The sequence below is a fragment of the Coenobita brevimanus genome, chromosome 48 (genome assembly GCF_032717465.1).
Source record: "Coenobita brevimanus isolate Jiangsu-jjx chromosome 48, ASM3271746v2, whole genome shotgun sequence".
NCBI lineage: Eukaryota > Metazoa > Arthropoda > Malacostraca > Decapoda > Coenobitidae > Coenobita > Coenobita brevimanus.
The window spans coordinates 458,846-474,697 of NC_137001.1; the positions used below are offsets into that span (position 1 = coordinate 458,846).

The 15,852-nt window shown below is 41.4% G+C and overlaps 1 protein-coding gene across 1 annotated transcript in view; it reads left to right on the forward strand.

Moving 5' to 3' along the window:
- The window catches only part of LOC145399244 (putative neural-cadherin 2), a 135,049-nt gene that overhangs the window by 34,254 nt on the left and 84,943 nt on the right, over positions 1–15,852 (forward strand). Inside the window, exons 3-4 of the mRNA XM_080271932.1 lie at positions 11,893–12,008; positions 13,990–14,154. Coding sequence (XP_080128058.1) covers positions 11,893–12,008; positions 13,990–14,154 — 281 coding nt within the window. The remainder of the gene's footprint in view (positions 1–11,892; positions 12,009–13,989; positions 14,155–15,852) is intronic.

A 15,852-nucleotide genomic window follows, 5' to 3' on the forward strand; every position in this document is an offset into this window, starting at 1 on the left:
CTCAGGATAGACTGAAGTGTATTGACAACCTCAGGATAGACTGAAGTGTATTGACAACCTCAGGATAGACTGAAGTGTATTGACAACCTCAGGATAGACTGAAGTGTATTGACAGCCTCAGGATTTTTTTTTTTTATGCGAGGAAGAAGGAACCAAAGGTCATGAGCCCGCAGTAACAGTTCCCTCCAAGAGAAAAACAAAATACAATAGAGAGCCAAATTCAAGATCCGATCATTTTGAGATGCCTGGACACACTGCGTTTGAAAGACTGGAGATCATAGGCAGCCGGAAATACAGACAGAGGGAGACAGTTCCAGAGCTGACCTGTTGCATAAATGAAAGACTGGGAGTAATGGTTAACTCTTGCATTAGAGGGTTGGACAGAAAAGGGATGAGAGTTTGCTGCCAGACGGGTGCTATGCGCCCGTCGTAGAGATGGAGGAATGCAAGCAGACAGTTCAGAGGAGCAGTGACCATTAAAGTAGCGATAGAAAAGAGATAAAGATGCAACAGTGCGGCGAAGAGACAGAGGTTGAAGGGAGTCAGCAAGAGGAGGAGAGTTAATGAGACGAAAAGCCTTTGACTCCACCCTATTGAGAAGAGCTGTATGTGGGGAGCCTCCCCACACATGAGAGTTGTACTCCACACAGGGGTGGATAAAATCCCTGTATAGAGTCAAGAATTGTGCAGGGGTAAAGAAAGAGCGGAGTCGGCTTAGCACACCCAATCTCTTGGAAGCAGAATTTACAAGAGATGTAATATGATCTTTCCAAGATAAGTCCCGAGTAAATGAAACCCCAAGCATGTTCAAGGATGATGCAGGATTAAGCTGAATATTATTAAACATTAGTGGGTATACCTGTGGAAGATTTTGTCGGGTTGATAGGTGTAAGAACTGAGTCTTAGATGCATTAAAAACAACCATATTATTTTTACCCCAGTCAGAGATACGAGCCAAGTCAGACATTAGGTGTGCCATAGCCTCATCCCTTGTTTGTTGGAGTAACTGTTGAGATGGGCGTTGCGGGAACTGAATGGAAAGGTGAAGGGTGGAGTCATCAGCGTATGAGTGGATAGGGTTAGATGTACAGCTTAGAAGATCATTGCTGAATAAAAGGAAGAGAGTTGGTGATAGGATAGAGCCCTAAGGAACACCACTGTTGATAGATCTAGGAGAAGAACGATGGCCGACTACAACAGTGGCTATAGAACGACCAGAAAGGAAGCTAGCGATGAAGGCACAGATAGAAGGATAGAAACCGTAGGAGGGCAGTTTGGAAATTAAAGATTTATGCCAGACTCGATCGAAAGCCTTTGAGATGTCAAGTGCAATGGCAAAGCTTTCACGAAAGTCCCGAAAGGAGGATGACCAGGAGTCTGAAAGGTAGGTGAGAAGATCGCCAGTGGAGCGCCCCTGACGGAACCCGTACTGACGATCGGAAAGAAGGTTGTGATAGGAAAGATGCCTTAAAATTTTTCTATTGAGAATTGACTCGAAAACTTTTGAAATACATGACGTTAAAGCAATTGGACGATAGTTGGAGGGTTGGGAATGGTCACCCTTCTTTGGGACTGGCTGAATGAGAGCAAACTTCCAGCAAGAAGGAAAGGTACAAGTTGACAGACAAAGGCGAAAGAGTTTGCCTAGGCAGGGTGTAAGCACAGAAGCACAGTTCTTGAGAACAACAGGAGGGACCCCATCAGGCCCGTATGCCTTGTTAGTACTGAGGCACTTTGACTTCAGTCTCACTAAGTATCACAGAAGAAAAACCTTCAGCCTCGAATTCTGTAACATCTTTAGAAGTTGCCATGGTGAAGTGCAGCTTGTGACAGTACTCGAGCACTTGACCTCACTCCTTTGTCTCATTCACCTCACCTCATTTTGGGGGAGGAGTGACGACATTTTGGATGAGCCCAGGTGCACTACAAAGCTTTAGGTCCGTTACTTGAAAATATACTTATTGCTGCTCTCTCTCTCTCTCTCTCTCTCTCCTATTGCAGTAGTTGCTTCATTCTTCATTTCAGTAGGATAACTCTCTCTCTCTCTCTCTCTCTCTCTCTCTCTCTCTCTCTCTCTCTCTCTCTCTCTCTCTCTCTCTCTCTCCTAGTGCATTATTTTCTTCATTCTTCATTTCAATACGAGAGAGAGAGATGAAAATTATTTAGCTGGCACTTTTTATGACACTAGCGCATGAATGTACACGTTACTCAGTATGTGGAGAGAGAGAGAGAGAGAGAGAGAGAGAGAGAGGGAGAGAGAGAGAGATGAAAATTATTTAGCTGGCTGGTGTGAAGCACTTTTTACGGCACTAGTGCATGAATGTACACATTACTCAGTATGTGGGTATAATTTTCATTCTTCAGTATTCACGGCACTGTGAAGATATATACAGCAAATGTTGCTTTTCGTTTATATCCTTGTGATGTTACCTCACGCCAGTGGGATAATGCATTTATTGTATGAGGAAAATTAATGCAGATCAATAGATATATAAACACACTAACAGACAAACAATTTGGAGCGGGGTGTGTGAGTCGCTAAGTTTGAGCGAGTTAGCCCTTCAAATCGACAAGCGCGGCCGTTCTCACAGCTGGTGCGGGAGTGGAGTACAGGTGGTGAAACGCCCGGGCTCAAGGGGTTTAAGGAAAAGCACAACAGGTTCAGGGGTTCAGAATATCAAGTAAATAATAAAATATGTTTATAATGTGGTCAGAGTTATGGCTTCTCAAAAGGAAATATAAGTACTTTGTGATGTTGGACCTCCAAGATCTTAACACAGAAATCCAGTAATTTTACATGTGAACAGTTTATTACCTCCGCCAATGAAGTTGGAGGAGGTTATGTATTCATCCGCGTCTGTCTGTGTACAAAAAGTTGCTCTCGGATTTCAATTAAATTTGGTGGATATGTGGGCAGTGGTTCAAGGATGAGTTAGATGTTGAGGTGGATCGGGATATGGATGCAGGAATAAATCATATATAAATTTCATTGGCATCAGCGGAGGTAGGTAATCGATGCATTTCATTAATAGGAAACACTAAAACCGTGGAATTAATTGACTGGTTATTCGTCTGGTAGTAAAGAGGAATTCCAGCCACAAGTTTTAAATACGACTGGCGTTTGCGGAGGTATGCGCTCTCTAAGGGCTTTTTGGTTATCACTGTTGTGGAAGGGAAGAAAAGGATTTACTGAATCACTTAATTTCCTGGAGTTAAAAGAAATTAGTCAGCGTTCATGCCCCTTATAATTTCTAGCGAACAATAATGAGAGTTAACTTTTTAATTCTGCTGCGGAAATATTGCATCTGTACCAAGGACTAGAATGATCAAAAAGTACTTCTGCTTATCCCGTGTCTCGGCCATTTCGCTTTGACACCTAGATGTGATGGAGCCGAGAATTTCATCCCATTGTTCTGGCCAAACTACCTGTGTAGCCTATTCGACACAGAGTTCTCCTCAAATTGCCTTCAGCCACATCCTGGAGATAGGCGGCGATGAAGCGGCAAGCTGGACATAATTATACCTTTTTATTCTAATTCGGGCTAAAACTACCATTTGAATATCTTTATTGTTGAGCTGTAGCAACAGATTAATATCAGAGTACGATGCTAGTCACGATGAATTGCTATGAAAAGTATGAAAAGCCGTATCATTGTTTTTTCAGCCATTGAGCTACCTGAAATAATCTACAGAGACAATAATCTGGACCAGGTTGATGTGAAAGGACTATAGTGTAATAGTCCAGCTTGAACTGCGCGAGAAGAGCCGGACTTGTGTTCATAATGGATCCTGAACAATTCGCAGGATAAGATAACCACCACGATAGTTACGTATCATTACAGACAGTTTTGTTTTTTCCTCCATGATAGTCATGTATTATGAATAGTTCCCTTTTTGTTTTGTTTTCTTTCTTTTTAAAAATTTCCATGATAGTTAACATATTATTACAACAAGTTTTTTTTCTTCTTTTTTGTCCGTGATATATTTTGTCTCCATGATAGTCACATATTTTGAAGAGTTCCTTTTTTTCGTCCAGAATAGTTACATATTATTAGGTATGTATTGTTACAGGTAGTTTTCGTGTTGTTAATGTTTTTAATCTTCGTGAAGGTTACATAAGTATAAGTTTCTTTTATCGTTGTTGTAGTCTTCGTGATAGTTATATATCATTACAAACAGTTTCCTTTTTCGTTTTTATTTTTTTTACATTAATATTCGCTGTATAGGTAAGTTTCGTTTTTCATATTTTTGATTTGCAAGTTATTACAGATAGTTTCCTTCATCGTTTTTGTTCTCTCCGTGATGGCTAAATAGTATTACAATGTTCTTTTTTTTTTTTAACATTTGCTGGCCAGATATTTTTTTTCCGTAATTTTTGATAGTTACAAATGAATACATTTTTACTCCTCCATGGTAGTCACATATTATTACAGATAGCATCCTTTTTTGCCTTTTCTTTAAATTCAGTATTCTCTGTGCAGAGAAATTCTTTTTTTTTTTCTATAATTACCTATTATTACAGGTAGTTTCCTTTTAATTTATTTTTTACTTTAATATTAACTGTACAATTAAGTTTGATTTTTTTTTTATTTTTGCTTTAATATTCACTGTTGTTTTTCGTTTTCTTTTTTTTTTTTACCTTAATGTCAACTCAGATTTGACTGAAAAATTTTATATGTAAGTTAATGACGGCAAAGGCACAAACAGACAAATCTGTAAAAATCTTATGGTTAGGAGGGTTTATAAAACATTGCCCTTTGTGGAGAGGTAGTGAGCCAGTGGAAAGCCAGGGGTGGGAAACCAGAACATATATACGATCGAATCCCTGTCGAAACTTAGCTGTGCAACTGCTTGAAGACCTAGAGGTATGGGGATATTATACACTGGTCTTTCCTTGTTCATCCTGCCTAATGTAGATAGAACCTACGATAATCTCTCTCTCGCAACTTAAATTTGGTTTTTATAGGAGGAACGTGGGACATGGGAAGACTTGGTTCTCCCCCTCTTCCTCGTCCCTCCTGGAAAAACAAGTCCAAGTCTCAGCACATCGTAGATATGTTCATGTGCCTCTTAAACACTGTAGTTCAATGACGTATTTTTCTCTTGACTCTTTTTTTTTTTTATAACAACAGAGGAAGGAAAAACAAATGAATAAAAAAACAAACAAACAAATCCATGCACCAGATTACTGGTGTCCTCTGTTCATAAAATATCTGTAACAGTTAGATTTGAACAGCAGTAGGTTGAAGTTTGGAGGGAAACAACTCTGGGGAAGCGAGTTCCAGAGAGATGCAGTTCTGGGAATGAAAGAATTCTGATAGGCAGATGTTCTGCAGTATGGCTGAGTGACATTCCAGTCATGAGTGCTACCAGCTGCCCGTGTAGCACGAGGGAAGGCATGGAGAGGTGGCACCATGGACACAACTTCGTCTGAGCATTTGCTATAGAAATATCTGTAAAATAACGCAAGGGAGGCAACATTCCTTCTTACTTGTAGGGGAGGTAGTTTATTAGTAATAGCAGGGTTATTAATAATTCTAACAGCTTTGTTCTGAATTCTGTCTACTTGTTTTAATGCAACCTCTCCACATCCACTCCACAAGGGTGAGCAGTATTCAAGCTGAGAGCACACATGACTCTTATAAATTATAACTAACTGCTCGTCAGTGAAGAAGATACGGACTCTGTACAATAACCTAAGTTTCTTTGAGGTGGTTTTAGCAAGTGATCTAACATGAGAGGTCCAGCTGAGGGCATTGTTAAGCGAGACACCGAGAATTTCAATACTTTTGGAAATGGGAATATTTGTAGCATTGGAGGTAATATACGATTATGGCAATAACCTGTCTATTAGTAAATTGTATATATTTAGTTTTACTAGCATTAAATGAGACAAGGTTATTTTGTCCCCATTCACTGATCGTGGATAAGTCTTGATTTAAAGAGATGGCTGTACTGAGTTGAGAGTTAGAGATATCGGACTTTGTAAATGAATGTCTGAGTGTGAATGAACTATGAAGTGTTGAGTCATCTGCATATGAATGGATGGGATTGTGGGTGACAGATAAGACATCATTAATATGAACGAGGAACAGGGTTGGTGCCAGAACTGATCCCTGCAGCACGGCGGCATTAACTGAGTGGAAAGTGGAATATATATCATCTACTTTTACTCTTATTTTTCTATTGCTGAGATATGAGGAAATCAAAGGAACAAAAGAGTTTGGTCCATAGCAAGGGAGTTTGGACAACAGGAACTGTGCCACACTCTGTCAAAAGGTTTAGAAATATCCAGGACTACAACATGAGTTTCACCATGTAGGTCAACTGATTGATGGATGGTATGAGTCAGGAGATTGAGAATGTCAATGGTGTATCTTTCTTGGCGAAAACCATATTGTCTATCACTAATTAAGTTGTTGGATTCAAGATGTTAACTATTTGCTTATTAATTACAGTTTCAAATACCTTACCAAGAGATGTGACAGCTATTGGTCTGTAATCAGAGGGCTCAGAGGAACTTCCTTTCTTTAGATTTGGGTGGATATTGGCTTCTTTCCATGAATTAGGGAATAAAGTAGTACGTATGCATTGTCTAAATAATTTTGCAAGAACAGAGGCAAGTTCTGGGGAACACTTTTTCAAAACAATTGGCGGAATTCCATCTGGGCCTGGAGCTTTGTTGGTAGGTAAATTGTCTAGGATGGATTTCACGTACCTTGTCTGTATTTTAAGTAGAACAATGTCAGGAGAGTCAAGTTCTAGTGCTGGGACATTCTGGCTGGTTTCCTTTAAGGTAGAATTTCTGGCAAATATACTGGCAAAGATATCTGCTTTCCCACCGGGTCATCTGTAATGTTGCCATGTGAAGATTTTAGTGGGGGAATGGATGATGACTTGTTAAAGTTATTATTGAAAGAATTGAGAGTTGACCAGAATATTCTATTGTCATTAGGGTTGTTAAGTAGTTTTGATGCTTGGTTTTGAAGAAAGTTTGATTTAGCAAGATTTATTATAGCTTTTGAATGGTTTCTAGCAATTTTAAATTGAGAGAGTGATTCAGATGTTTTTTATTTCAAGTAATAGTTATATGCTGATGACTTTTAAGCTGTTGCTCTGGCATAGTTACTATCAAACCATTTTGGAGAGTTCGATCTTTTAGTGAACTGTTGACTTGATATGAATAAATCCATACCAGCTAGTATTTAATCGCAGATGTGGGACTGGATTGAATTGACATCACTAGAGAAGAAAGACTGCCATGGAATGTCAGCAAGATAAATTCTAAATTCATCCCAGTTTGCCCTATCAAAGTGCCATCTGGTCACCCTGATAGGTTCAGAATGGGGAGGTCTGGGGGGGCTAACTAATGAGGCTTTGATGAGATTGTGGTCAGAGGATCCAAGTGGAGACAATACTTCTCTCTTGTACTGATCTGGATTATTTGTCAGGAACAGATCCAAAAGAGGGGCATTATGGTCAGGATTATCTGGTATTCTGGTTGGTTGCTTTACCAGTTACGTGAGATTAAACGATTCTGCAAACAGCTCGCACTCTAGACCAGCATCCTCAGTCCTGGCAGAGTGGAATAACCATTCAACATTATGTATGTTAAAATCACCCAAGATGGTAATTTCGGTGTTAAGGGCAAGATGAAGGTTACTCAACTGTGTGGAAATGGAATCAAATATGCTGGGTTCAGAAAAAGCATTGGGGGAGCGATAAACTACACAGATGTAATTGGTAATTTTTTGACAATTTAGTTTATACAACGAGTGATAAAAACTGTGTGACGTGAAGTTTAAAATGGTGTCAACTGCATATTGGGATTTGATATAACAACAGGTGCCGCCCTTGTTACGGAAGTTTTCAATTTTATCTTTGGACATACTTTTCGAGCCAGAGAACGTCACCCCAGCTTAAGAAAATAGCACTGACTACTGGGAATTTTTGACAGTTGAAGGAAATTGTAAGATGTTGGTCTTGACAACATTCTTAGGTGTACTGTGCCCTTTCTACTCTAACTTGGCCTAAAACTGCCGTCCCTCCGTCTTGAATGGCCAGTTGTAGAAACAGATTAGCACTAGATTATGATGCTAGTCATGGTGAAGTGCTGTGGAAAAGGTGTAGGACTGTAGCATTATCTTATTCTGTCGCCGAGCTACGTGAAATAATTGGCAACAGGACGAAAATCTGGGCCAAATTAAGGTAAAAGGAGTATAAAAGCAGAGAAACAGTTCCTTGAGATAAACTTTGAAAACCGTGACTGCCATTCTTGGGTGTACCAGTAGCACAGAAACGATCCTCGATGTAGATTTTGAAATATCTATCAGCCTCAGTAAAATTCGTGGGTGTACCATTAGCAGAGAGGGTTATTTGATGAAGAATTTAAGAAATTTAACAGCCTACATAAAATTCTTGGTGTACCAGCAGAAGAGAAACTGTTCCTCGAGATGTACTGTGAAATTTTTAATAAACTAGATGTAATTCTTGGGTGCAGTTTTGAAAAAAGATAACAGCCTAAACAAAATTCTTGGTGTACCAGCGGAAGAGAAACGGTTCCTAGAGATTGATTTCGAAAACTTAAAAAACTAAGATTACTCTCAGCTAACGAAAACCTTGTGTAGTTAGCCCTTATGAAATACAAAAGTGTATATACGACAGTGAAAAGACTTCAACCCTCTACAGCGATTGGCTATGTTTTACCGTATTTACACTAACTTGGCCAAAAATGCCATCTCTCTGTCCTGAATACTGAGTCACAGATAATGATGGTAGTCACGAAGAAACGATAAGGAAAGGATGTGGAGCTACAGTATTATCTAATCCTATATTTGAGGTTCTTACGTGGCCCAAAATTGCCATCTCCATCTTGAATACTATACTCAGTTTTTTTTTTTCTTTTTTATTGAGGTGAAGATGCACTTGACAGGTTGGTGATGACTGGCTGAAAGGAACATGTCCGAATTGCTCCCTCAGATGTATGTTGTCAATTAATAATGCTAACGAGCAAAGAGATTATGAAATAATGTTGCATTCAGCCAGTCATCACCAACCTGTCAACTGCATCTTCGCCTCGATTAAAAAAAAAAAAAAATGGAGTATAGGTCGCAAAGACAGATAAACACGAGATTACGATGCTAGTCACGAAGAAGCGATATGGAAAGGATGTGCAGCCTCGGCATTGGCTTATCCTGTCACTGACCTTCTAACTTGGAAGCCATCTCCATCTTGAATACCGAGTCGAAAAAAAAATAAAATAAAATAAACACGAGCTTCCGATGCTAGTCATGAAGAAGAGGAATGGAAGGTATATGGAGCCATGGTATTGTCTGTCACTGAGGTACATGAAATAGGATGCAGAAGGATATAAATCTGGGCCAAGTTAAGGTAAAAGGAGTATAGAAGGAAGTTAGGCATGCAAGGTAACTCGAATTTATCACTTGAGACCCGGATCCGTCTCGTTTGGGCCCTTATTCTCGTCGGGCAAGGAAGCTCCCCATAGCACCTCTACCTTAGAGATTTATTTTCGAAACCACCCATTAGTATCCTCCTTTTTACTTCAGCATTCTTTCTGTTGTCGACCTAGATTGTATGAATATAACTCAAGAATATAGTAACGGATTAGGATAAGAAATAAACCGGTATGGAAGAGCGTGTTAGTAAGCTTCCTAATCGCACGAAAATACAGCCTTTTTCTCACCGTCCATTCTCAGGACCCCGCCAAATTTAGCCAGTTTCCTTGATTAATTCTTGCTTCCTACTGACGCTTTTATTGTGCTTGGGAAGAGTCGTGATTAATATAAGGGTTATTGAAGGCTGTACGGAACACCTGCAGGTGTATGTCTCCAAGATTAATAAAATCGACTAAATAGCTACAGTGAAGTGGAGAGTACGTTACTGGAGTGAAGTGATAAACGGTTTATTTTTGTTAATAATAATAATAATAATAATATTATTATTATTATTATTAGTAGTAGTAGTAGTAGTAGTAGTAGCAGTAGCAGTATATTTGCCAAAAATTCGTAAATGGTCAGTTAGAATTATATTTAGACTAACTGCTTTTACCTCTTTAAGATAAAGCGCAGACACTGTAATTGTTTCTCTCTCTCTCTCTCTCTCTCTCTCTCTCTCTCTCTCTCTCTCTCTCTCTCTCTCTCTCTCTCTCTCTCTCTCTAGTGTGTGTGTGTGTGTGTGTGTGTGTGTGTGTGTGTGTGTGTGTGTGTGTGTGTGTGTGAAAATGTCTATATCTGTCTTTATCTATCGCCGTCTGTCTGCCTATCAGCGAGTATCTAGATAGACAGGCAGATAGATATGGTAGGTAGGAAGGTAGGTGCGTTGATAGATACATCACTCCAAGGATATATTGATGAAAAAGTGTACCCCAATTTATTTGCAAATGCATAATATAACTGGTGCGGTGACAGTGGCGATTGAAGGTTGAAAAGTGAATATGGTACTAGATCCCCTTAGGTAAAGTGGAGTGATGGTAATGGTAGGGCAGAGGGAGAGGGGTAACGAGAGAGGAAAACTGGTCATGATTATTTACAAAGGAAAAGTTTTTGTCATGATTTAGAGTATATATTGTATGTTGATTTCCACATGACTTAGTATCAGTTTGGAACTTATCTGAGATGAAAAAGGAAAAAACTGTGCATAGACTGAAAATTAATAGCGCTGTGTGAGGTTAAGGTATCTGGGCATTAATATATGAATGAGGTTTAAGGTGATGCACTTACGTCACACTTGACTGCCAGGAAGGGATAATAAAGAGTAAAGTTTCTCTGTGAGTCTGAGAATAAAGACTCGTTGTAGCGTGTAGTTTTTGGGAGGATAAATAACCTCGTGAATCGCGTGACCCATTCTGTATTTCATTCTCATTATTCCAAATTATTTTATTTAGACTTAGACTTCTGGACGTGGAGGGGTTAACTGTATCCTTCACTCTCCTTAACCACATAAGCTCTCCCTGAAGACTGAATTATATCGTCTGGTAGTAGCGAAGGTAAAATGACAAGGTTCTCGGAGTGAAAGGGTTGAAATGATATGCCTCAGTAGTTTCAACGATGCGGGAGCTTACAGGATCACGGAAGACAACAGGGGCATCAACCAACACTCCCATCACGTGTTTGATTAACTTATTCTTGTTGCCTCCAGACGATTTTATTCAGCTTCTGGCAGACCCTCCGTAGTGTAAGACCTGTACTTTCGTCGGGTAAGGAGACTCACTAACGCTTCTTCCTTAGCGATTTATTTTTGGATATGGCTGGTTAAAATACTTTTGTTACGTTATTTTTCCAGAGTATGTCGTTGTTAGATGGACTTACATAACACACAACAGGGGAGCTAGGTGTAATAAGCAAAATAAATCTCTTAGGAACAGATGTTGGGAAGCCTCTTTAACCAATGACAGTACTGGCCTAGATGTAACTAAAGACCCAAACCTCTCCAGTTCGGAAAAAGTTTCTCCTGAGTTAAATAAACTCGTCTGAAGATAGCAAAAATAAACGAAGAATAAAACTACCATCTTCGTGTATCATTGAAGACCTTATTCCCGTTGGGTAAGGAGGCTCCCTAACACCTCTTCCTTACCGATTTATTTTTGGATACGGCTGGTTATGGTGATATTAGAATGATTTAAGTAACAAGGCAGAGGACGGCAAGGCGTAACAAGCAAAATAATTCGCGTAGGAAAAGGTGTTAGGGAACTTCCATAACCGACGAGAATACGAGCCTAGGTGTAATTACAGACCCTACCCTCTCCAATTCGTAAAAGTTTCTCCAGAGCTGAATAAAATCGTCTGAAAATAGCACAAATAAACCAAGAAAAATCAGCCACCTTGGTGCATTGTTAAGTGTGTAGTGGAGTATTAATGTGTGTGTGTGTGGCAGGTGCGGCGGTGCGGTACAGCATCACGGGCGGCAACAGGGACGGCCTCTTCACCATCGACCAGCACACCGGCATCATCACCCTCGCCGCAGCCCTCGACCACGAAACACACACCACGGTGAGAAGGGCAGCAGATTCTTGAACTGTACTTATTCCCAACACATACCACGGTGAGAAGGGCATCAGATTCTTATACTTATTCTCAATACATACCACGGTGAGAAGGGCATCAGATTCTTATAGTTATTCTCAATACATACCACAGTGAGAAGGGCATCAGATTCTTACATATACTTATTCTCAACACATACGACAGTGAGAAGGGGATCAGATTCTTCTACTTAATCTCAACACATACTGCGGTGAGAAGGGGATCAAATTCTTCAATTTATTCTCAACACATACCACTGTGAAAAGGGGCACAGATTCTTATACTCTTTCTCAACACATTCCACGGTGAGAAGGGCATCAAATTCTATTTAATCTCATCATATACCACGATGAGAAGGGGCACAAATTCTTCTAGTTATTCTTCTTATATCTAGACAATTAAGTTTGGAGGGAATTTTGGAGGGATAGATATAGTGTCGTATTCGAAGCTGCACATGTGTCGTATAATCTCTCCCTAAGCGATTTATTCTTCCTATTACACCTTAATGTTTGTTTTCTGTTTCATTTATTATGTCGACACAGTCTGAATCAATCATGCACACTAGGATATAGCAGATAAATTGCTAAGGAAGAAGTGTTACGAAATCTCCAAATCCACACCTTCTCCACACGTCTGCCCAAAGCAGGTATATACTTTTCTGAAGGTGACAAAAATGAAATTAAAAATATTGAATTAAAGTGGTGAAAAATAATGCTCTCTTCCACTCCGCCGGGCGACTTCTTGTGTGTTACTGGGACGGCTCAGTCAGCGTTATGAATGTCCACCCTGTATCATTTACTCATTTCCCGCTTCCACTGCCATGCCAACACCAGCAGACCGAACCACAACACGTAAAGTACATCCAGACGAATTACTAGAGGAGCGCCATTTACTGACCTACATGTACCCGATGCTTGTACCTGATAACTTTGTCTCACAGGTGTTTCTGACTTGAAACACCTGTGAGACAAAGTTATAGAATCTCTCTCTCTCTCTCTCTCTCTCTCTCTCTCTCTCTCTCTCTCTCTCTCTCTCTCTCTCTCTCTCTCTCTCTCATTATGTGTTTCAGTAAAGATATAAACAAAAATCTAAGCTGCTGCTGGTGTAGGGCAGAGCTAGAAACAATCCTGACTTAGCCACAACCTATTTCCTAAGAGATATAAAGTGCATTCCTACATATGCATCATACAACTAGCTATACAATAAGGCATATACATGACATAATCGGTGAATTTTTAACTGGAGATTTAGTTGTAATTTCATTAACCCCTTCATCCCTAAGGGTATTATCCGAAACTAGTGAAGATCGTTTGGAAACAGTCGCAATAAACATTTGATCGATGGGGTTAGGTATACATGCGATACTTACTGCACAGTGTGACAAGCAATTTCTCCTTTCAAATATTCACGGGGCGTATGTGAGTGCGTGACAGAGTGTGGTAGCAAGGTTTGATTATGCTGTAATGTGAGGGCCTGGCTGCACCCGGACTGGATTTTCATATTCGAATGCAGTCCCAGTGCAATACAGGGAAATGGGATGCTCAGAGGGTTATATTAAAGCTGTGCCAGTGACAGTCAAGATGTGGCACTGTGATACATCGATAGGTAATGTGAGAGGGAGATAGGGGGAGTAAAACGTGCAGTGTGTGGCTGTGGGGACGACTTGTTAGTTTCACTGTGACTCTGCACCAACTTAGCATGACAAAGAAAACGTGATATGGAACTTGTGGGAGACAATCAGTGGCGTGTGGGAAGGGTCAAAATAGGACTAACGAAAGTAATGCAGACTCGTAGTGGATATGCAGGCATCTATTCATCGCGACTGCCTAAAAGGTAAATTGCAATGATGAAGCTGTACCGGAAGATAAATGCAAAGGCGTCGGTAACACTGAGAGAACCGTTGAGAACTGCGATGACTAATATTGACATTTTCTGGTCCCTGTGTCAGCATGAGCTTGTGGTGTGGGGTGAGGGTGGGGGCGGCGGCGCCACCACGCTGGTGCAGGTGAGGGTGGCCGACGTCAACGACAACCCGCCATACTTCCTCCACCCGCGGCCAGAGGTCACCGTCGTCGAGGAGGACCACCGCCACCTGCCCGCCACCATCGCCACGGTACGTGACCACCCCCACGACCATGGTAGGTAGCAATTGGCAGGACTATAGTGGGTCACCTGGCCCATGACCATGGTATGTGACCAGGCACACGACCGTGGTAGGTGACCAGGCCCACGACCATGGTAACTAAATATATGATCATGGTTGGTGACTAGGCCCACGGCCATGGGAGGTAACCAGGCCCATTACCATGGTAGGTGACCAGGTCCACGACTACGGAAGGCGACCATGCACACGACCATGGTAGGTGACCAGGCACACTACCATGGTAGGTGACCAGGCCCACGACCATGGTAGGTGACCAGGCCCACGACCATGGTAGGTGACCAGGCCCACGACCATGGTAGGTGACCAGGCCCACGACCATGGTAGGTGACCAGGCCCACGACCATGGTAGGTGACCAGGCCCACGGTCATGGTAACCAGACTGTAGCACCAGTCGAGCAGGGCAGTACTCCCGAGGTGGATGGAAAGTTGATGACAGGGAGTGCTGGAGCTCCCGTTTCATCAGCCCTCAGGACTAGTTCCTGACCATCCCCCTTTGCTGAACTTTTTCAGTGTCTTAGTTACACAGAGAGTAGGCCAGCATGCTCTCCAGTACAAATTTCTCTACCTATCTACATCAAACTACATGCACAGTACACACTACACTTCCTATTTAAAATTCAACCAAAATGGCGTCTCTTCACCAAGCCTCGGAGTCCCCAGGGGGGGGGGGACCATAAATGCCCCCATCCGCCCCTCTCCCGGTGATGACTCGAGGTGCCTGGAACCACTGTCTGACTCGCTTCTTCTTCATTTCTGCAACATTCGCAGCCTTTCCTCTAACTTTCGCTCTGTTGAGCACCACCTCTCCTCCTCTAAACCTCACCTTCGTTTTCTAACGGAGACTCAGCTGTCTGAGGCAACTGACAGCAAACCTTTTTCTGTATCCTCCTACTTTCTCTATACTCATTTCAAAGCCAAAAGTGGCTGTTGTGTATATATACACAACGACTTATCTTGCTCTCATGTTCCTGAACTCGATTCTTCTCAATTCTCTACACTCTGGCTTTGGTTTTCCTGTCATTCTCTGACTAAATATATCTGTGCTGTTTATTTATCTCCTAATTCTACTGACTATCAAAAATCTTCGACTATCTTACTTCTACGATGGAACACATTCTATCCATTTCTCCTTTCTCTGAAATCTCCATTCTAGGAGATTTCAATGTTCACCACCACCTTTGGCTCTCCTCTCCTTTCACGGATCCACCTGGTGAACAAGCCTACATCTTTTCTATCCTTAATGACCTAGAGCAGCTTGTACAGCACCCTACCCGTATCCCTGACCGCCTTGGAGAGAGCTCCAACATACTTGCCCTCTTCCTCACAACTAATCCTTCTGCTTACTCTGTTAATCTTTTCTCTCCATTGGGCTCCTCCGATCACAACCTTATTACCTTAACCTGTCCTATCACTACGGTACGGCCTGTGGACCCTCCAGGGAAACGTCATCTGTGGCATTTTGGAGCCGCGGACTGGGAGGCCCTCAGGCAGTACTTCTTTGATTTTCCCTGGAATGATTATTGCTTCCATGGCCGGGAGCCATCTGAGTGTGCCTTGCGCATTACGGAGGTTATTCTCTCGGACATGGAAGCATACATTCCTTTCTCATATCCTTTGACTAACGCAAGAAAGCCTTGGTTTAATCAC